A 21,997-nucleotide genomic window follows, 5' to 3' on the forward strand; every position below is an offset into this window, starting at 1 on the left:
AAAATATCTTTACTAATTTTCTTCAGTTAAACCTGCAGTTTTTAATCTGAAATATTAGTGAGTTCCTCGAGTCTCTCTCTCTCTCTCTCTCTCTCTCTCTCTCTCTCTCTCTCTCTCTCTCTCTCTCTCTCTCTCTCATTTGGGAGAAGCATTACTGAACGTATAAGGTATGTAATTTGAGAATATTGAACTACGTATAAAATGCAAATAGCGTCTGTAGCTCATTGGCTAATAAATTCAGATAAGAAAACTTTTTTGTATAAATAGACGAATAAATAAAATCTGAAGCAACATCATGAATTGCTTGCTGGCAAATGAAGATTTATTAGACGTGATGAGGTAGCTAAATTTAACATGTCCTTCAACTATGCAACACGTTTTGATAAAACCAAGGATGAAGTTATTCTAATTTTAGGATTCTTGTACGTCAGAGTTCTTCATTATCTTCGTGTTTATCATTTTTAGTTAAGATTAACCAGGGTGCGGTGGTTTAGATAATTCCAAATCTTATGTATTGTGAGAGAACGTCCTGTGAAAAGAGGAAGACTGTTTCTTTCACGAAACAAAGAAACATCGCAAGAAATTCTCAAGTTATGGTTAGATGATCAACATGGCTGACTCCAGAGTTTCTAAACTTAATCTCATTATTGTTTCTTTCAAGAAACAAAGACAACATTGCAAGAAATTCTCAAGTTTTGGGTCGATGGTCAACATGGCTGACTCCAGAGTTTCTAAACTTAAACTCATTATCATAAGGAAAGTAAAGAGGTACCAAACTGACTTGGCTATATGAATTCCAGCAGGTCTTGAGAGTAATGACCGAAGTAGTATGTGTAAAAAAACAAACAGAAATAATAAAGCATTGACTTAAGCTACATGGAGAGTGGACCTGAAGTCTTTTAAGAAGCCAATGCACTTTTGTAAATGCATACATTGCCCCCTCCACGTATGTATAGACATACATTCAAGCACATCTTTTTTTATAGCCCGTACAGTCATGATGCTTGGCAGCAGCTCCTTCGAGTGCTTTCGTCTTGACTGATGCCGGCTACTTGCTCAGACAACATTAACGAGCATTGCTTGCATTGTCTTGTGCTAGTCATCACATCAGGTATTCTGTTGATAGAATGTATAAAAGGATCTCCTCCTCCTCCTCCTCCTCCTCCTCCTCCTCCGACTCCTCCTCCTCCAAAATTTTATTGCTTCGGATGTTCATGCAAATTCATATTGTATTGCTGTGTTGAGCCGCCTGGTCAGTGACATGAAAGGAACTTTTGCTAATGCTGTGGTTTTTTTTAAAGAAATTTTATATTTTTATTTTCGTTACATTGGAATCCTGAGCCCGCGTGTCTACACACATACGCACACACACACACACACACACACATACAACACACCCACACGAGAGAGAGAGAGAGAGAGAGAGAGAGAGAGAGAGAGAGAGAGATTGGTAGATAATCTTTCGTAAATGCGTATTACATCTCATTTATATGCTTACCAACGCGGCTTCGATAACCAGCACTTTCCCAACGCCAGATAGATAAAAAAAAAAAAAAAAAAAAAAACCCCATATGCAGAATTTATAAAAAAAAAAAAAAAAAAAAAAAAAAAGTTACGGTTACATGCTTTCATTACAAAATAACTAAATAAAACTATTCTCTCTTAGTACTGCCACAGGTAAACCGACCAGGTGTGTCCGATTAAAATTTCGACCGTGCGCCCTGCATCGCCTTCTAGGCTTGAAAATCCTTATCGTCCGGGTCGAGGCTTAGGTGTTATGCACTCTCTAGTTATGCGCACTCTATAATCTAGACCTTGGTCCGGATGGCATATTCCCGAGCTGTAACCGAGTACCGGAACCTTCCCTTGAAAAAGCGGGAAGTCGTATCTTGAAAACTAAGTTTTAGAATCTTCTTGAATTTAATCCCATTATGTTTCCCAGACCCATATTACCTATAGAAGTTACTAACTAACCTAACCTAACCTAACCTTTTTTTTGGCCGGCCACCTCGGTGGTCGCGAGTTCGATTCTCGGCCATTCCATGAGGGGTCAGAGATGTGTATATTTCTGGTGATAGAAGTTCACTCTCGACCGTGGTTCGGAAGTCACGTAAAGCCGTTGGCTCCGTTGCTGAATAACCACTGGTTCCATGCAACGTAAAAACATCATACAAACAAACTAACGTAACCTAACCTAACCTAACCTATGGGCATGGCAAGAAAACTTGGGCTGATCCAATACTAGTATACATCACGGGACCATAAACGTATCCTTCACTTTGATACTCTTTCAGGAATACTAAGGATCCTTATATACTAATTTTTAGAATGGCGTAAATTGTAAATCTTCATTGTCATATTTCACGAAAGTGGGAAGGTGGTAGTCGTAGTGATATAGCTTATATTAAGATATAAGAGGATATTTTTAATAATATTATTAGTTTTATTTAAGAAAATGAGAGGAATTTGTTTCTTTATTATTGTTACTGATGCATAGGAATTCGCAATGTGTGTGGTTTATAGGTCTTCAGTTCCATTTGCGCTTTTTACAAAATCCTTTATTATTATTATTATTATTAATGACTGACTGAGTGCCGATGAATTATGTATCAGTTTCTCAGCCTCTCTACATTTTGATAAAGTTTGTGTGAAATGGAGTCATCTTTCGAAATATTATTATTATTATTATTATTATTATTTCTTTTTGTTCTATCACAGTCCTCCAATTCGACTGGGTGGTATTTATAGTGTGGGGTTCCGGGTTGCATCCTGCCTCCTTAGGAGTCCATCACTTTTCTTACTAAGTGCACCGTTTCTAGGATCACACTCTTCTGCATGAGTCCTGGAGCTACTTCAGCATCTAGTTTTTCTAGATTCCTTTTCAGGGATCTTGGGATCGTGCCTAGTGCTCCTATGATTATGGGTACGATTTCCACTAGCATATCCCATATTCTTCTTATTTCTATTTTCAGATCTTGATACTTATCCATTTTTTCCCTCTCTTTCTCTTCAACTCTGGTGTCCCATGGTATTGCGACATCAATGAGTGATACTTTCTTCTTGACTTTGTCAATCAACGTCACGTCTGGTCTATTATTATTATTATTATTACTATAATTATTATTATTATTATTATTATTATTATTATTATTATTATTATTATTATTAATAGCTGTCTGAGTGCCTTTGAATTATATATCAGTTTCTCCATCTCTCTACTTTTTAATAACGTTTGTGCGAAATGGGGGTGTCCTTCCGAGATATTATTATCATTAGTAGTAGTAGTAGTAATAGTAGTAGTCGTTGCCTTTGTTGTAGTGCTATCCTGAAACCTCTCTCGGGTCGAGTGACCTAAGTCAGGTAGAATCTGGACCGCTTTGGTATTCAGCTATTTCCTGCGCATATTTCTGCTGGAAGGGGCCTGGTTCTTCCATCGCTTGAATTTTAAGGCACATGTCTAATTTTTTTCCAACCATCAATTTAAGTAAATTTTTTTTTCATATTGAAGACCACAATAATGTTTTACCGTTTGCATCCAATGACGTTAAAATTAAAGTTATTGATTAAAAAATGTTACTTCATCCTGGAGTATTCTTGAAATTAAAACCTGTTAATGCCAGTTATTTATTGTTAATTTTTCATGTTATGTCATTTTTGAAGAGTGATACCATCATTAATCGTTAATTTTTCATGAAATATATCTATATATATATATATATATATAATATATATATATATATATATATATATATATATGTATGTATGTATGTATGTGTGTGTGTGATTACAAACACACACACACACACACACCATATCTCAGCCAACACTGCGCCACTCAACTCAAAGAGCCTCCGTGAAATTCCACCACTCACGCCTTTCCTGTGCTTTGTCTTCCACGAATCTCCACTGCTTCCATCCTCCTTGCTCAGTTGACAAGGGTAGGCTTGATCTTCCAACTCTTCTGTTGACCACAGGAACCCAGTTGATATAATCTGCATATGGATTTCAGTTGTTTTCATTGTATGTAGTGTCATGTCGTGGTCTGTCCTGCCTCCTGATTTCTTAATATCCTTCATAAATTTTAATGTTAGATCTACAAAAGCTTATAGATAGTTTCATTAATCACACGGTTTAGTTGTATGTGTGTGCGCGCTTGACGATGTCGCGTACTCAGATGACGAAAAGTATGTTGTGGGGGGGGTGTAGAACATTTCCGTCTCTCAGCCAAGCCCTTATCAGTGCGGCCTCTTTGGGCATAGTTAAACAGCATGTTATTTTTATTGTTTTTCATCGTTTTATTATTTTTATTGCATTGACCAGAATTGATTTTATGCAGATATGAATGCATAGATTATAGCTTCTTTTAATAAAATACACAGAATTTACGATTATGTGAGAATATGTCGAGATGCCTTAGAAGCAAGCGAAGGAAATTCAGCCAAAAATAATAATAATAATAAAATAAAATACTGAAGAAACTCAAGTTGTAAAATAAGTAATAAAAACTACAAAGATTGTTATTTTCATCTAATGAAAATGTACAACCAATCGAATGGAACAAACTCACTCGATGAAGACCATCAACTTTCAAAGCAATCTCCTGCAGATTGAGGTACTTTTTATGTATATGAAAACGAAGTGACAGCTAGATAAATCAACGAAGGTGATTCATCATACTCGCGTGTATACGCACGAGTTACCATACTGACAACAAATTGAACAAACTGGATTTTTTCGTAGAACTTTGAGATAGTGAGAAGCCTTGCGTAAATATAAATCTTAGATAAAATTCTGGCCAAACACTAATATATTGTTATTATTATTATTATTATTATTATTATTATTTTATTTTTTTATTTTTTTATTTTTTATTTTTTTTTTTTGTTTTTTTTTTTTTTGCTCTATCACAGTCCTCTAATTCGACTGGGTGGTATTTATTTATAGTGTGGGGTTCCGGGTTGCATCCTGCCTCCTTAGGAGTCCATCACTTTTCTTACTATGTGCGCCGTTTCTAGGATCACACTCTTCTGCATGATCCCTGGAGCTACTTCAGCCTCTAGTTTTTTCTAGATTCCTTTTCAGGGATCTTGGATCGTGCCTAGTGCTCTATGATTATGGGTACAATTTACACTGGCATATCCCATATCCTTCTTATTTCTATTTTCAGATCTTGATACTTATCCATTTTTTCCCTCTTTCTCTTCAACTCTGGTGTCCCATGGTATTGCGACATCAGTGAGTGATACTTTCTTCTTGACTTTGTCAATCAACGTCACGTCTGGTCTATTTGCACGTATCACCCTATCTGTTCTGATACCATAATCCCAGAGGATCTTTGCCTGATCGTTTTCTATCACTCCCTCAGGTTGGTGCTCGTACCACTTATTACTGCAAGGTAGCTGATGTTTCTTGCACAGGCTCCAGTGGAGGGCTTTTGCCACTGAATCATGCCTCTTTTTGTACTGGTTCTGTGCAAGTGCCGGGCATTCGCTTGCTATGTGGTTTATGGTTTCATTTTTCGTATTGCACTTCCTACATATGGGAGAGGTGTTATTTCCGTCTATCGTTCTTTGAACATATCTGGTTCTTAGGGCCTGATCTTGTGCCGCTGTTATCATTCCTTCAGTTTCCTTCTTTAGCTCTACCCTCTGTAGCCATTGCCATGTGTCATCGCTGGCTAGTTCTTTAGTCTGTCTCATGTATTGTCCGTGCATTGGTTTGTTGTGCCAGTCCTCTGTTCTGTTTGTCATTGTCCTGTCTCTGTATATTTCTGGGTCTCCGTCTACTTTTATTAGTCCTTCCCATGCACTCTTTAGCCACTCGTCTTCACTGGTTTTCAGATATTGCCCCAGTGCTCTGTTCTCGATGTTGACGCAGTCCTCTATACTTAGTAGTCCTCTCCCTCCTTCCTTTCGTGTTATGTACAGTCTGTCCGTAGTTTGCTCTTGGGTGTAGTGCTTTGTGTATTGTCACACGTTTCCTGGTTTTCTGATCTATGCTGCGGAGTTCTGCCTTCGTCCATTCGACTATTCCTGCGCTGTATCTGATTACTGGCACTGCCCATGTGTTTATGGCTTTTATCATATTTCCGGCGTTGAGTTTTAACTTGAGTATCACCTTGAGTCTGCATATATTCTTTCCTGATCGTCTCCTTCATTTCTTGGTGTTTTATATCCCCTCCTTCCATTATTCCCAGGTATTTGTATCCAGTCTCATCTATGTGTTTGATGTTGCTCCCATCTGGTAGCTTTATCCCTTCAGTTCTCGTTACTTTGCCTTTTTGTATGTTGACTAAGGCGCATTTTTCTATTCCAAACTCCATCCTGATGTCCCCAGATACAATCCTTACAGTCTGGATTAGGGTATCTATTTCCTTGATGCTCTTCCCATACAGCTTGATGTCGTCCATGAACATCAGATGGTTGATTGTGTTTTCCCTCTTTTCTTGAGTTGATACCCGGCATCCATCTTCTGTAGTACTTTTGTCATGGGAATCATGGCTACTACGAAGAGTAGTGGGGACAATGAGTCGCCCTGGAAGATTCCTCTCCTGATTTGTTAGTATTGTATTCCAGTTGTGCATTGTATTTTTGAGGAAGCTGATGGTGTTTTCCTCTGCCCATATTTTTCAGGCATTCTATTAGCCGTGTGTGGTATCATGTCGAAGGCTTTCTTATAGTCTATCCCATGCCATGCTTAGGTGGTTTTCCTTCTCCTACTGTTGCTTCATTATTATTATTATTATTATTATTATTATTATTATTATTATTATTAGTATTATTATTGATTATTAATTATTATTATTATTATCATTATTTTATTATTAGTTATTATTATTGATTATTATTAGAGGAGGTAGAGAGGAGTACAGAAAGCAGTAAAGTGGGGGAACTGGAAAGAAATAAACGATAATGCATAATGTACCGGATGTGTAAGAGATATATAAAGAACGAAAAATAATAAAGTTTTTATATATAAAACACTGGGAAAGTTTATAAGATGTGAGATTCTTTACGTGAGATTTTAAGGTTAATTTTGTTAGAATAAACTCGCTTACCGTAACAGACAACGACAGTAAATTAGATAAAATCATACAGTGCAGAGCTACAGAAAACTTTTCTATATATATATATATATATATATATATAATTAGATAGTTGATAAAAAGAATATGTATATATATATATATATATATATATAATATATATATAGATATATATATATTATATTATATATATAAGCAAGAAATCCTGGGCTCATTCCCCGGGGGTGTATTTTCCGCCTCTGTTGGCCTAGCAGTGAATTAGCTAGACTGAATTACTAGACTGTGTCGCATCATAGTCAAAGGGAAGAAGGGCATGGTCCAGCAACCCCATCCCCAAATAATTGCGGAGGATCAGATATTGAAAAGAAATTCCCGTATTTACTTCTCATATTGTCTTCACCTCTGCACGTTTCAATTTTGCATTTCACACTTTCTGAAGATGCGGAATTCTCGTAATAACCGGGGGTGATAGCGGGAAAGACAGAGAGAGAGAGAGAGAGAGAGAGAGAGAGAGAGAGAGAGATAGAGAGAGAGAGAGAGAGAGTAGAAGTGTGTACGTGGTAATCTTAATTTCATAGATTTGTTATATGAAGTCGATTCCATTTTGTTTTTGCTTTCATTATTTTTATTTTATTGTCACTCTCTCGGTCTTTCCAATTTCTCTTTATGCCTTAGTTCACTTCCTGTTTATCTGCATTTACTCCTCTGTTATTATTATTATTATTATTATTATTATTATTATTATTATTATTATTATTATGGGCAACAAGGCAAAGGGGGGTATGAACTTGCATTATAAACTAACTCGAAAGAAAACGCAAAAATGAAAAAAGCTAATTATATATATATATATATATATATATATATATATATATATATATATTATATATAAAGGTATAAGCCACGAAAGAAAATAAACAACGGAGTTTCCTTGCGGAAACTCCGTTGTTTATTTTTCCTTCGTGGCTTATACCTTTATTTATGGATTTATCACGTTCCAAAACTTTCGTGATTCAGTGATGCATATATATATATAGTATACGTATATATATATATATATATATATATATATATATATATATATACTATCTATATGATATATGATATATATACTATATATATAATATATATATATATATATATATATATATATATATATATATATATATATATATGTGTGTGTGGTGTGTCGTGTGTGTGTGTGTATGTATGTATGTATATAAGTATTTTCAGGCTGGTAGCTGGATGAAAAAACTAAATCTCGTTGAAAAAAAAAAAAAAAAACTGAATCGCGTTGAAAAAAAAAAAACTAAATCTCGTAAAAAAAAAAAACTGAATCGCGTTTGAAAAAAAAAAACTAAAATCTCGTTGAAAAAAAAAAACTGAATCGCGTTGTTGAAAAAAAAAAAAACAAACTAAATCTCGTTGAAAACAAAAAAAAAACAAAAAAATGAAAATCGTGTTGAAAAAAAAAAAAACTAAATCTCGTTGAAAAAAAAAAAAACTGAATCACGTTGAAAAAAAAAATAAATCTCAAAAAAAAAAAAAACGAAATTGCGTTGAAAAAAAAAAAAAAACGAAATCTCGTTGAAAAAAAAAACAAAAAAAACTGAATCACGTTGAAAAAAACAAAAAAAAAACTAAAAAATCTCCGTTGAAAAAATAAAACTGAATTTGCGTTGAAAAAAAAAAAAAACTAAATCTCGTTATGAAAAAAAAACTGAATCGCGTTGAAAAAAAAAAAAACAATCTCGTTGAAAAAAAAGTGAATCGCGTTGAAAAAAAAAAAACTAAATCTCGTTGAAAAAAAAAAAACTGAATCGCGGTGAAAAAAAAACCTAAATCTCGTTGAAAAAAAAAAATGAATCGCGTTGAAAAAAAAAAAACTATCTCGTTGAAAAAAAAAAAAAGAATCGCGTTTGAAAAAAAAAAACTAAATCTCGTTGAAAAAAAAATGAATAACGCGTTGAAAAAAAAAAAAATCCTCGTTTGGAAAAAAAAAAAAAAAACTGAATCGCGTTGAAAATAAAATAAACTAAATCTCGTTAAAAAAAAATGAATTGTTTAAAAAAAAAAAAACTAAATCTCGTTGAAAAAAAAAAAAAACTGAAAAAAAATCGCATTGAAAAAAAAAAACAATCTCGTTGTTGAAAAAAAAAGAACTGATTCGCGTTGAAAAAAAAAAAATTGAATTCTCGTTGGGAAAAAAAAAAATGAATCGCGTTGAAAAAAAAAAACACAATCTCGTTGAAAAAAAAAAAAAAAAATAAAAAAAACTGAATCGCGTTGAAAAAGAAACTAAATCTCGTTGGAAAAAAAAAAAAACTGAAAATCGCGTTGAAAAAAAAAACTAAATCTCGTTGAAAAAAAAAAAACCGAATCGCGTTACGAAAAAAAAAAAATCTCGTTGAAAAAAAAGAAAAAGTGAATCGAAAATTGAAAAAAAAAATTCTAAAATCCTTTGAAAAAAAAAAAAACGAATCGCGTATGGAAAAAAAAAATCTCTGAAAAAAACGAAAAAAATTGAATCGCCATGAAAAAAAAAAACTAATCTCGTTGGAAAAAAAAAAATGAACGGTTGACAAAAAAGAAAAACTAAATCTCGTTTTTGAAAAAAAAAAAACTGAACGCATTGAAAAAAAAAAACTAAATCTCGTTGAAAAAAAAACAAAAACTGAATCGCTTGTTGAAAAAAAAAAAAAAGCAAAAAGAAAAAAAAAAAAACTAAATCTCGTTGAAAAAAAAAAAAAAAAACAACTGAATCGCATTGAAAAAAAGAAAAACTAAATCTCGTTTAAAAAAAAAAAAAACTGAATCGCGTTGAAAAAAAAAAAAAACTAAAAAAACAAATCCTGAAAAAAAAAAAAAAACTTGAATCGCGTGAAAAAAAAAAAAAAAACTAAATCCCGTTGAAAAAAAAAAAAACAAAAAACTGAAATCCGTTGTGAAAAAAAAAAAAAACCTAAAATCCCGGTTGATAAAAAACTAGAATCGCGTTGAAAAGCCTCTACTATAAAAACAGGACGAGGTTCCTTTTGTTGCAGCCCCCCCCCCCCCCCTCTCTCCCCCCACCCCCCGTCCGCCGCCGCGCCGCCGCCTTTGGTTAAGGTGTTCTACCTTAAAGCCTTCCTTGCTATAGGATGTAGCTACAAAATATTCCTCCACATTATGATGGGTCACGTTTTGATAGAGCCATTCTGGTTAATGTCATATAGATTTAAATGAGATTTTTATATTTTTATAATGATTGTGATTTTAACGCATTTTGATTATCAGTTTTATGAGGTAGTTACAGTTGAATATGAAATTTCCTCTCTCTCTCTCTCTCTCTCTCTCTCTCTCTCTCTCTCGTCTCTCTCCTCTCCTTTTCTCTCCTCCTCTCTCTTTTATTTCTCTCGGTTCACTCTCACTCATCTTCGCCAAACATACCTCTTCGACAATCTGCAACCTCCCCCCCCCCCCCCCCCCCCCCCCCCCCCCCCCCCCACCCCCTCCCCCCCCCACCCCCCCCCCCCCCCCCCCCCCCCCCCCCCCCCCCCCCCCCCCCCCCCCTCCCCCCCCCCCCCCCCTCCCCCCCCCCCCCCCCCCCCCCCCCCCCCCCCCCCCCCCCCCCCCCCCTCTCTCTCTCTCTCTCGCTCTCTCATCTCATCTCTCTCTCTCTCTCTCTCTCTAAGACTCGTACTCCCTCATTGCCTCATAAGGAATGTTGTTATTTCCCCTGTGACCGGTCGTACCTCTTCCTCCTCCTCCTCCTCCTCCTCCTCCACTCTAGAGAGTGCAGTGAGAGTGAACTTCGTAACTTGGGCGCTTCATTTTGTCACTTATGGCCTGCCAGCGGTGCTCACAAGGTCATTGCACGGCCTCAGAATTTCTGCCACTGATTTATGTACATGTTAAGAATTGTTTTTTTTTTATTCTTATTTTTATTGCCTTCAAATTGGGTTTTTTTTTTTTTGGCCTCAGAGTTTTTCTCTTTAGATTGATTGAATTTTTTCATTTTGCCTCGGAATTTTTTTTATATATGTACATGTTAATGATTTTTTCATAATTCTTGCATTTTATTGCCTTTAACTTGACTGGTATATATTTTTTGTCTCAGAATATTGCCTTAATTGTTGTTTTTGATGGATGGATGTGTCAGATGTTTATTTATTGTTATTTTTTTGCCTGTAACTTGATTGATGTGATTATTTTGCTGTTTTCTCTCCAATATTTTGATTTTATCGTTTGACAACCTTCTTTTATTAATTTGTTTGTATCAATTCTTGGTCCTTTAAAAATTACGTTATTAAAGTATTTATTTATATACAGATTATTCTTTTGGCAAATCAAATTGTCTCCAGTACATTCATTCTTACCAAAGAAAACCAATGACGTTCAGATATATACCCCTGTAAAACACTTTCCTTGTAACTTTTTTCTATTCTTTTATCTTATTAGACTTATTTACATAATATTGCCAGTTCTTCTCTGGCCGTGTTCATTTGACTTGTCCAGGTTTGCAACACATGTCGACGACAGGTCATCGACCTTGACAATATTGACTGAATAAAGAAGTATCATTATCTTCATTCCAGTCGAGGTCAAGAGAATATTATGCATTTTTTTTCTGTGGATTTATTTCTTCTTTTTGCAATTTTTTTAATTATTATTTTTTTACTTTGTCAGTTTTTCAATTTTTGGTCATCTCATTTTTCATTATTGTAACGGTTTCCCTCTGTGCCCTCTGATATATGCCTCAGTTCAAGGTCATTGAGTAGGTTATGGTTGTTTTGTAATATGCACTGATATAAACCATGAAATAGCTTCATGCATTAAATTTCAAATGTATATGAAGCTTTTATGCTGTTACATCTTATATATACCCCCATTCAAGGTCACAGGTCAGGGTCACGGAGCAAGTTACAGTTGTTTTGTAACATGCAGTGACATAAACCTTGAAATGGTTACAAGATTATAATTACATTCACCGTATCATACTCTTGGACTTTTTAATTAAAGATATATCTTACCTTAATTGACCCAAGTTTAGCAGTATGAACCTGGTCTTCAGTCGACTGTAGTGTATCGCATTCAGTAAGGAGAAAGGCTTGAGGAGCCACTATATCGAAATGAAAAGGCTTGAGAACCTGAAGACGTATTGTTTGATAAAAAAAAAAAAATAATAGATGTCTATTTACATAAACATCGCTTCGCTGTCTTGTCCTCAATTCAAGGTCGTCTTGACCTCTCCAACATTTACATTCTCTCTCTCTCTCTCTCTCTCTCTCTCTCTCTCTCTCTCTCTCAACATCATTATCTGTCCACCTGAGGTTTTTCTTCGGTCCTCGGTCATTTACCCTTTTTCTCCTGAGATCTGCTCCCACCTGTTTTTGACAGTTGCTACAGTGTTCCAGTTTTGTCATGCGAACTTCGGCTTCGTGTAACGCGATTTTAAACATTCAAAAGAATTTATTATTCATCTGAATTTTCTTTTCTGGTATCTTTTGAATATCAAAAGTATTTATTTCCATTTTCACAACAGTTGTACTTGTCAATCTTTGCCCTGATATTGATAATATCCAGTAGCTGATCGGAAACCAAAGCCAGCGTCACCGCCAATCGCCGACGATTCAGACAAAGTGTTTTTAAGAAGTCTCGCCGATGTCCCTCATGAATTTTCGCTCCCTCAACAGTTTCCATAATTCAAGAGACACCCCTCACCCCCTCCCCACTGCTGCTGGCCAAGACCAAGAGCTCGTCTGGAAGGCAAGAGAGCTTTTGGGCAAAAGAGAGAGAGAGAGAGAGAGAGAGGAGAGAGAGAGAGAGAGAGAGAGAGGTCACATAAATCTGATCTGGAAGAAAGAAAGAAGGAAGGATCATAGGTGGCTGTGTAGCCAATCAGAATGATGGGTTAATTACGGCCACGCCCTCTTTTATGAGCCATGACTACGCTCGCCTTTTCGGACAGTTTTTTTTCCTTTTTTTCCTTTTTAGACTTATTTCGCTAACTGACATACGAGCATTTAGAGGACTTTTTAATTTTCATTTTTATTCTCGTTATTTTTCTAAATATAACTTAAAATATTTAGGTGTTAATGTACAACAAATAATTAGCAATTTAAGATAACAGACACTTGACATGAAAGCTAGTCTATGCTGTCATTATAATAACACAACGCTTAATAGCGTTTTTTTTTTTTGTCTTGCAAGGTGAATACCCTTCGCAAATATAAAAAAAGAAGAAACGCAAGGCACTAAAAACGAGGAAAAATGTCCTCAGAAACGAGATAATAACACTCAGGCAATGACCCCATAAGAATTGGGCTCCTGCAAATGGGGTATTTTCATAATTGTAGTTACTATTAGTAGTAGTGGGTGGTAGTTGTAGTAGTAGTAGTAGTAGTTAATGAGGTTTGTAGTTATGGTTTAGTGATTGGAATATGTTATTGATGTTTTTGATGTTTAGAGAAGAAGTTGTTGAACAACGTCAGTTTTGCACAAAGTGACTTAAACAAAAAAATCAATATACATACACAAATTATTACCCTTGATACACATACATTATTCAACACATACACCAAAAAGAAATGCGGCGTACACACACACACACACATTACCGTATGTTTACACGTAGCGTATTCAACATATACACAAGAAGTACCATGAACACACACACGCACACACTATTACCGTAGATACACACACACGGAATTCAATATATACACAAACGCAAGTACCCAGAAATATTGTGCACTCACATTATCACCGTACACACACATACACACAAAAATCTGTGCACATGTACCCAGTAATACAGTGCACTCACACACACACACACACACGCCAATACCCAGTTGTCACGACATCCCCAGGGTATAAGAATGCTGTCGGACGGGCTTTGCAAAAACTGGCTCCATCTTTGCAAGTCAATTTAACAGTATCTTGCGAGATGCTCCCTGAACGTGTATCGGAGAAGGATTCTCTCTCTCTCTCTCTCTCTCTCTCTCTCTCTCTCTCTCTCTCTCTCTCTCTCTCTCTCTGGTGTTTTATTCGAAGATATTTACGTGTACTTATCATTCTCCTGGCGTTATTAGTCTTTTGTAATGGCGTATCTCTCTCTCTCTCTCTCTCTCTCCTCTCTCTCTCTCTCTCTCTCTCTCTCTCATGCAAAAGATGTGTCAAGACGAGTCTGGTTATATATAGTTATCAAATTCAGACTTCTTCATGATTTAATTAAGAAACTGACAAGATCTATAAAGAAAATCGGAAGACATGAAATTAGTAACAAATTCCGATATGTTGGGACGCAAATAGTGGTATAAGGAAGCGATGGATCTCCGGTGGTAGATGATTATGAAAAAGGGGAAATCGGAAGCGGGGAAGGAGTTCCAGATCTTGACCTTGGGACCCGATGGTGGAATAGAATATATATATGTATATATATATATATATATATATATATATATATATATATATATATATATATATATATATATATATTATATTTACATATATATATATATATATCTATATATATATATATATATATATATATATAATATATATATATTATTATTACCCTATATATATTATATATATATATATATATATATATATATATATATATATATATATATATATATATATATATATATATATATATATATATATATATATATATATATATATATATATATATATAGTATATATATATATATATTATATATATATATATCCTCAATGTTGCTTTTATTATTATCTTCCTGTGAATATTATTTTTGAAACGGATCTAAACCCCCCTGCTCTCTCTCTGTCTCTCTCTCTCTCTCTCTCACCTCTCTCTCTCTTCTCTCTCTCTCTCTCTCTCTCTCAATGCGCGTTCTAGTGTCACTTTGGTGTCACAGCAAAACTCGTTGGCCTTCCCCACCCCCCCCCCCTCTTTTTTTAAATCATTCAAACTTCGATCGTGATTAGTATTGTGGTTTAATACAAAGGTCGCTTTTATTTTCAAGAAAAATAATGAATTCGATTTGGATAACTTTTCCCTCTTTATCCTCTTTCACATGTTATTCCTCTTTCGTTATTGACTGCATAACCCCCCCCCCCCCCCCCCCCCCCCTTCTCTTCCTCCATTCTTTCGACCTCGTATATACACACTTAACGTTCCCCAATCTCCCTGAACCTTCGTGGAAATCACGAACTCAAGAGTCAGACTGGCTTCTGTGTGTCTCAAACCGTTAACTTTTAGAACACAGCATCCTGACACTTCCTTTGTTTCCTGGGTCATATTTTTGACTGGCCTTGGTTCAGGAGGGAAGTTTGTCATGGCGTAACACTTGAAGTTAATACAAGAATTTTTTTAACAGTTTTTCCCGTCTCGGTGTCTGTAATAATAAGAAAATGTTAATCATTAGTTATTGAATTATTTATCTAATTACCCAAAGAAAACGGCACTTGGTGTGGAGTTGTTCATTTTGACCTATAACGGTGAAATGCTCGAGTTGAAGTATTTAATCCTGCATTCCCTCTTGTTAAGATACTTTCTTATTATTATTATTATTATTATTATTATTATTATTATTATTATTATTATTATTATTATTATTATTATTATTATAGTTTTTTGTCTATCACAGTCCTCCAATTCGACTGGGTGTTATTTATAGTGTGGGGTTCCGGGTTGCATCCTGCCTCCTTAGGAGTCCATCACTTTTCTTACTATATGCGCCGTTTCTAGGATCACACTCTTCTGCATGAGTCCTGGAGCTACTCCAGCCTCTAGTTTTTCCAGATTCCTTTTCAGGGATCTTGGGTTCGTGCCTAGTGCTCCTATGATTATGGTTACAATTTACACTGGCATATCCCATATCCTTCTTATTTCTATTTTCAGATCTTGATACTTATCCATTTTTTTTCTTTCTCTCTCTTCAACTCTGGTGTCCCATGGTATTGCGACATCAATGAGTGACACTTTCTTGATTTTGTCAATCAACGTCACGTCTGGTCTATTTGCACGTATCACCCTATCCGTTCTGATACCATAGTCCCAGAGGATCTTTGCCTGATCGTTTTCTATCACTCCTTCAGGTTGGTGTGCGTACCACTTATTACTGCAAGGTAGGTGATGTTTCTTGCACAGGCTCCAGTGGAGGACTTTTGCCACTGAATCATGCCTCTTTTTGTACTGGTTCTGTGCAAGTGCCGGGCATTCGCTAGCTATGTGGTTTATGGTTTCATTTTTCGTATTGCACTTCCTACATATGGGAGAGATGTTATTTCCGTCTATCGTTCTTTGAACATATCTGGTTCTCAGGGCCTGATCTTGTGCCGCTGTTATCATTCCTTCGGTTTCCTTCTTGAGCTCTCCCCTCTGTAGCCATTATAATAATTATTATTATTATTACTATTATTTTGAGATGAAAATACCGAATGAATAAAAATAAGCTGACTGAAATTGGCAAATACACGTGTACATAAACCCCTCTCTCTCTCTCTCTCTCTCTCTCTCTCTCTCTCTCTCTCTCTCTCTCTCTCTCTCTCTCTCTCTTCTTCGGAGTTTTACAAACTGTCTGGATAATTAGCCTTATTTGCGTCATAATAATCATCTAATAAAATAATAATAAATAATAATAATAATAATAATAATAATAATAATGGTATTGATGATAATAATAATAAGCTTTAATATTGATATCAGCAGTGTATTTGTAGTGGACACCATCATTATTATCATCATCATCATCATCAGTAATAGTAGATGCATTAGTATTGCAAATTCGAAGTGATTATTTTCTCCTTCGGCAGCGTTAAGCGTAAACATTATTTTTCTCGGTGTTCGATGTTGATATACTTGAGTACTTCACGCCTTTTGCTCACCCCCTCCCCCTCCCCACCCACCCTTCCGCTCTCTCTCTCTCTCTCTCTCTCTCTCTCTCTCTCTCTCTCTCTCTGGGATGGTATTTGGGTAGTTAATAGTGAATAGCTGTCTCTCGCTAAAGTTTTAATGATTCCACTGATTCCATTTGACTTTTTGACTTTTTATGTTCTTTCATATGCAATAATAATAAAAAAAAGGTTGTTTACTTCACTTTTTACAACCTGTCTTTTTATTTCGTTATGATTTGAAGTGTTCCAATGGTGTTTTAATCGATTGCTCAGTAATACATTTTTTTAATTTTTCAACAAGTTGATAGGTAGGAATATTTTTTTTTTTCAGCCAGGCACCTCAGTGGCCTTTAATTTCATGTTTGTTAGTAATTTAGCTGGGTCGTTATTCACATTCGATTTTTTTAAAGCCAAACATTTGATGCTGTAAACCTTCAGTGGGTCAGATATCTCTTATCTGATCAGTAACTAAATCATTGGGTTTTTTCAAGGGTTAAAAATTGTAACTCGTAAGATTACAGAATGATTAGAATTGTAAGATTACAGAATGATTAGAATTGTTTGATCAATGTTGCAGTTTGTATAATCGCCTCTACAAACATTACTTTCGAATGAAAAACATACCGAAATGCATTTACGTATATATTACTGTAATATCTGTAACTTCCAAGCTATGTATATTACGGGAATATTTATAGTATCAAGAAAATATGAACCAGGATTTGATGACGAAATCACCAAGTAACTTCCGTTGTGGACTCCGTCAGTTTTTAAAATCACTCATGATATATTCACAGCTAAGTGAAAGCTGCAGCTAAAGGAATTGCGTACATCATGGGTGCGTAACACTAGTCGAAATGTGTCGTGTGGTTACCGTAGAGTTTTGCACCTTTCGATTTGTGAGCAATTCGAGTGGCGTATTTTCTCTGATCTCCGATTATCTTTTGTTTATCTTTTTTCTTTGTTTTATTAACATGAAGTTATCACGAAACTCAGAAATATTCCATTTGTTGTTGTTGTTGTTGTTGTTGTTGTTGTGTAAAACGAACATGAAGTTACACATTAAATAAATAAAAAGTAAATTGATAGAATTCTACCAATCAGAAACACTATTTTTTATTTATGATCGTGAATTATCCTAAGAGAAGTGTATTCTTTAGGGCTCATTTTCCCACAATAATCTTAACTTTAAACTGATTTTATCATCCAGAGCTTGCTTAGGTGAAGTGATTTAAATTCCTTACCGGAATTTGTGATTTTAAACACTAAAAGGTTTCTTACATATAAATATAAATGTATTAATTTGTATATATTATATAGTATGATATGTATGTATGCATGTATGTATAATGCTCATATATATGTATATATTTATATGTATATGTAAATAAATTCTTCTGTTAAAACAGGATACGTCACAAGTATAAAAGGGCCATTAAAACACTGTTTTAAAGCCAGCTTTAAAACAGTGTTTTATTGGGCCTTTTATGCTTGAGATTACACACACACACACACACACAAACACACATACACACACACTAATCATGAGTGCGCATGCGCGCGAGTCGGTCCTGATGGGATCACCTCAAGAGACAATCATGATAGACATGAAGTCACTCACGGCGTTGCTGTCACGCTTTTTTGGATATAAATGTCAGGGTCAACTTCTACGTAAAAGGCTACAGGAATTGGTCATAGAGGGATGAGGTGTGAAAACCACAGGGGTTGTGATTTTTGGGGGTGGGTGGGGGGGGAGGTTTATAGGTTGGGATGTAATCAGTGGAAGTAGTGGTAGATGGTGATTGAGTGTTTATGAGATGGGGTTATGGGTCTGGAAAATGGCCCTCAAATGTAATGGGTAGGACTAGCTGACACTCTCTCTCTCTCTCTCTCTCTCTCTCTCTCTCTCTCTCTCTCTCTCTCTCTCTCTCTCAGCGTTTTGAAGTTATATGCGTGATTGATTTTTTTACTTTATCATATTTTAAAGGTATGAGAAATTATCTCTCTCTCTCTCTCTCTCTCTCTCTCTCTCTCTCTTCTCTCTCTCTCTCTCCTCTCTCTCTGTTAGCCTTGGAGTTTTGTCTGTGATAGAGAGATTTTTGTAATGTGAAATTATGACTTACAGAATAGTATGTTTATATTTTTTTACCATTTGCAATAATCTTTTAATCTCTTTTTATGGAACCATCGAGGTAAAGAAATGAAGGAAATACGGGCAGATATCGAATTATTCTCTATAATACAATAAATAGAGTTATTATCTATAATATATATAATAAATATATAAGGTAAGTGTGTCAGTAGTGTGTCTGATCTCTCACGTTTGAATTCGGCCAAGACCAACAAAGTCACGCATTGTTTTTTACGATTTTTTTTTTCCTTTTTTATTGTTTAATAGAATTCTGAGGCATTCAGGAAGGGGAGATATTTTTATTCTTCCCGTTGAAAGAATGTGAAGATTACGATTATCAAAGGACTTTTTTATTTATTTATTTTTTAGTTATTCCAAGTAGGAAGTCATTGATGATACCAAAATAAGATATCTTAATCCTGAGTTACTTTAATATTTTCTTTTAAAAGTTTATTTTTTATGGAAACTTTTATTGTAGTGATTTTCTTAATACTTTTTTTTTCTTTACTATTCGAGGGTTTCTTACTGTTACTTAATTTAATATAAATTTTGCTTTTATGTTTATATTTTTTCTTGTAGTAATTTTCTTATTATTTTTTTATTTTACTATTCGAGAGTTTTCTGACTTTCACTTAATTTAATATAAATTATCCTTATATGTTTTATAGATGAGTTTCTATTAAGAAAAAAAAATTCTTTGTATCATAATTAATTCTCCATTCGTTTCCTCTCGCAGATGTGGACATAGAAGACCCGGAATACGAATGCTACAACCACGAAGCCTCTCCTCCGACGGTCCTCATCAGGAACAACTTCAGAGGCTTCTGCAGCACCATGCTGGGCACCTCCCACGCCCCCCTCCCCCTCCCCGTCTCCCACGACTACATCAACTCCCCCGTAACGTCACCAAGAGGCGACCACCACCAGCACCACCGTCCCTCCAGCGCCGAAGCATCCCTCCTGGAGGAGGAACTCCGAGCTGCGGGAATCTACTTCAGGCGCCCTGGATCTCCTCCGAGGATACCCTCCAGATGCCGCACCCTGTCCCCTCCGCCCCCGCGCCCACCCCCCTCGTCGTCGGCGCTGCTGAAGCGCGAGAGAGGCAGCGTCGGGGAAGCAGAGGCCGTGGCAGCGGCGTTGCACGTGCTCGACGCTTCCCTGGCGGGTTTGAGCGGCGGGGAAGACTCCTCTGGTGAAAGTTCTCCCGCTCGGTCGCACGCCTCCACCGTCGTCGAGAGACGCCACCAACAGCAACAGCTTCAGTGTTCCCCGGACTCTCCGCCCGCTGACACCCTCGCGTCGCCTTGCTCCATCTCCTCCTCAGCCGCCGCTCCTCACGGGAATTCCTTCGGCGGCGCCTTCGTCAGAGAAGGAGGAGACTCCTTCTACGGCCCCTCGGAGCCGCCTTCGTCCGGTAACGATCGCGTCGACGCCCCCGAGAATAGTAACGCCGGCAGGAGCCCCCCGAGTGTGCGTGTGTATATCAGTGGTGACCTGAATGACAGTGCGGTGGATTACAATTACGAGTCGGGATTGAGTAGTACCTGCAGTGCGGAGGATAGCAGTAGTCATAGTCACAGCGGCAGGGATCCCGAAGGACGCCTCCACCATCATGAGAAAGGGCCGGAGGACCCAGACCTAGAAGACACAAGAAGAAGAAGTAGACTCGGCAACTCCGACGGGATCATCCGCGGAAGTTACGGACGGGACTCGGCGTCCTCCTCCACCGTGGGCGGAACGGGCGAAGAAGATGGAGGGGGAGAAGGGCCCTTCGAGGGCCCTCTCCACCACCACCTCCCTCACCCGAAGGAGACGTTCAACCTCATCGAGGAGGTATACGTGGACACGAGACCAGCAGTGCCCAGGTCCACCGTCTCAATGCGGGCATACTACCCGGGCGTCAATTACGACTCGTCCTCGTCCTCTTCCCCCAAGAGCTCTCTGAAACCTCCCTCCTCCTCCTCCTCCAGACACCCGGAGAGGGGGACGTCCTTAGACAGCACACAGACGGTGCCAGCGGACAGCGACAGCGGGCATGAGAGCGGTGCCACCAGTCCTTGTGGTACTCTCATCCTCGACGATACCCAGTCACCTCCTCCTTCTCCACCGAACAACCACCATACCCTCAAGACGCACCACCCCGCCGCCATCCATACCCACGCCTCTTCTTCCCTCTCTCACTCCCGCACCTCCAGCCTGCACTCCTGCAGAGGACCTGGAGTGCTGGAGGGGGAGGTGGGCGTGGCCGTCGTGGGCGATCCTACCCACACCGACATGGGCGTGGGCGGAATGGCTCTGGAACCGAGACCGCCCACGCACTTCGTCGTGGTCGCCATAGATTTCGGGACGACGTACAGCGGGTATGCCTTCAGCTTCACCAGAGACCCTGACAGCATCCATATGATGAAGAAATGGGAAGGTAAGATTAGAGTCTTTCGTTTTTTTTTTTTTTTTTTTTTTATCCCCTCCACTTCCAGGATATGTAATGTAATAGTTTCAGTTTGATCTTTTTATTTATTTATTTATTTATTTATTTTTGTTTTTTGACGAATACGTAACCCAAAATTAATTCGTTTTCTAGGTATGTTAAAAAATCTTTATGGATTTTATGTAGAAAGTTTGTCATGGGTTTTATCATTCGTATCAGTGTTCATAAAGTTATGAATCGTTGAAATTTATTATTATTGTTTTTATTATTATTATTATTATTATTATTATTATTAGTAGTAGTAGTAGTAGTAGTAGTAGTAGTAGTAGTAGTAGTAGTAGTAGTAGTAGTCAAGCTAAAATTCTTATACAAACACTATACCTGAGTCCAGTCCCTATTCTATTATAAAACCAAGCCACATACCCTTAGGGTCTTGAAAAGTAGGTTAATTCGTGACCGAGAGAAAAATCATTCGATTTACAAGACTCGATTTGGCAATAAGAAAAGAAAGAAAAGAAAAAAAAGG

The 21,997-nt window shown here is 36.8% G+C and overlaps 1 protein-coding gene across 2 annotated transcripts in view; it reads left to right on the forward strand.

Moving 5' to 3' along the window:
• LOC135207538 (uncharacterized) overlaps nucleotides 1–21,997 on the forward strand; it is a 202,882-nt gene that overhangs the window by 149,260 nt on the left and 31,625 nt on the right. For both annotated transcript variants that reach the window (XM_064239359.1, XM_064239360.1), the window contains exon 5: nucleotides 19,780–21,462. In XM_064239359.1, coding sequence (XP_064095429.1) covers nucleotides 19,780–21,462 — 1,683 coding nt within the window. The remainder of the gene's footprint in view (nucleotides 1–19,779; nucleotides 21,463–21,997) is intronic.

This window comes from Macrobrachium nipponense, chromosome 32 (assembly GCF_015104395.2).
Source record: "Macrobrachium nipponense isolate FS-2020 chromosome 32, ASM1510439v2, whole genome shotgun sequence".
Classification (NCBI taxonomy): Eukaryota; Metazoa; Arthropoda; class Malacostraca; order Decapoda; family Palaemonidae; genus Macrobrachium; species Macrobrachium nipponense.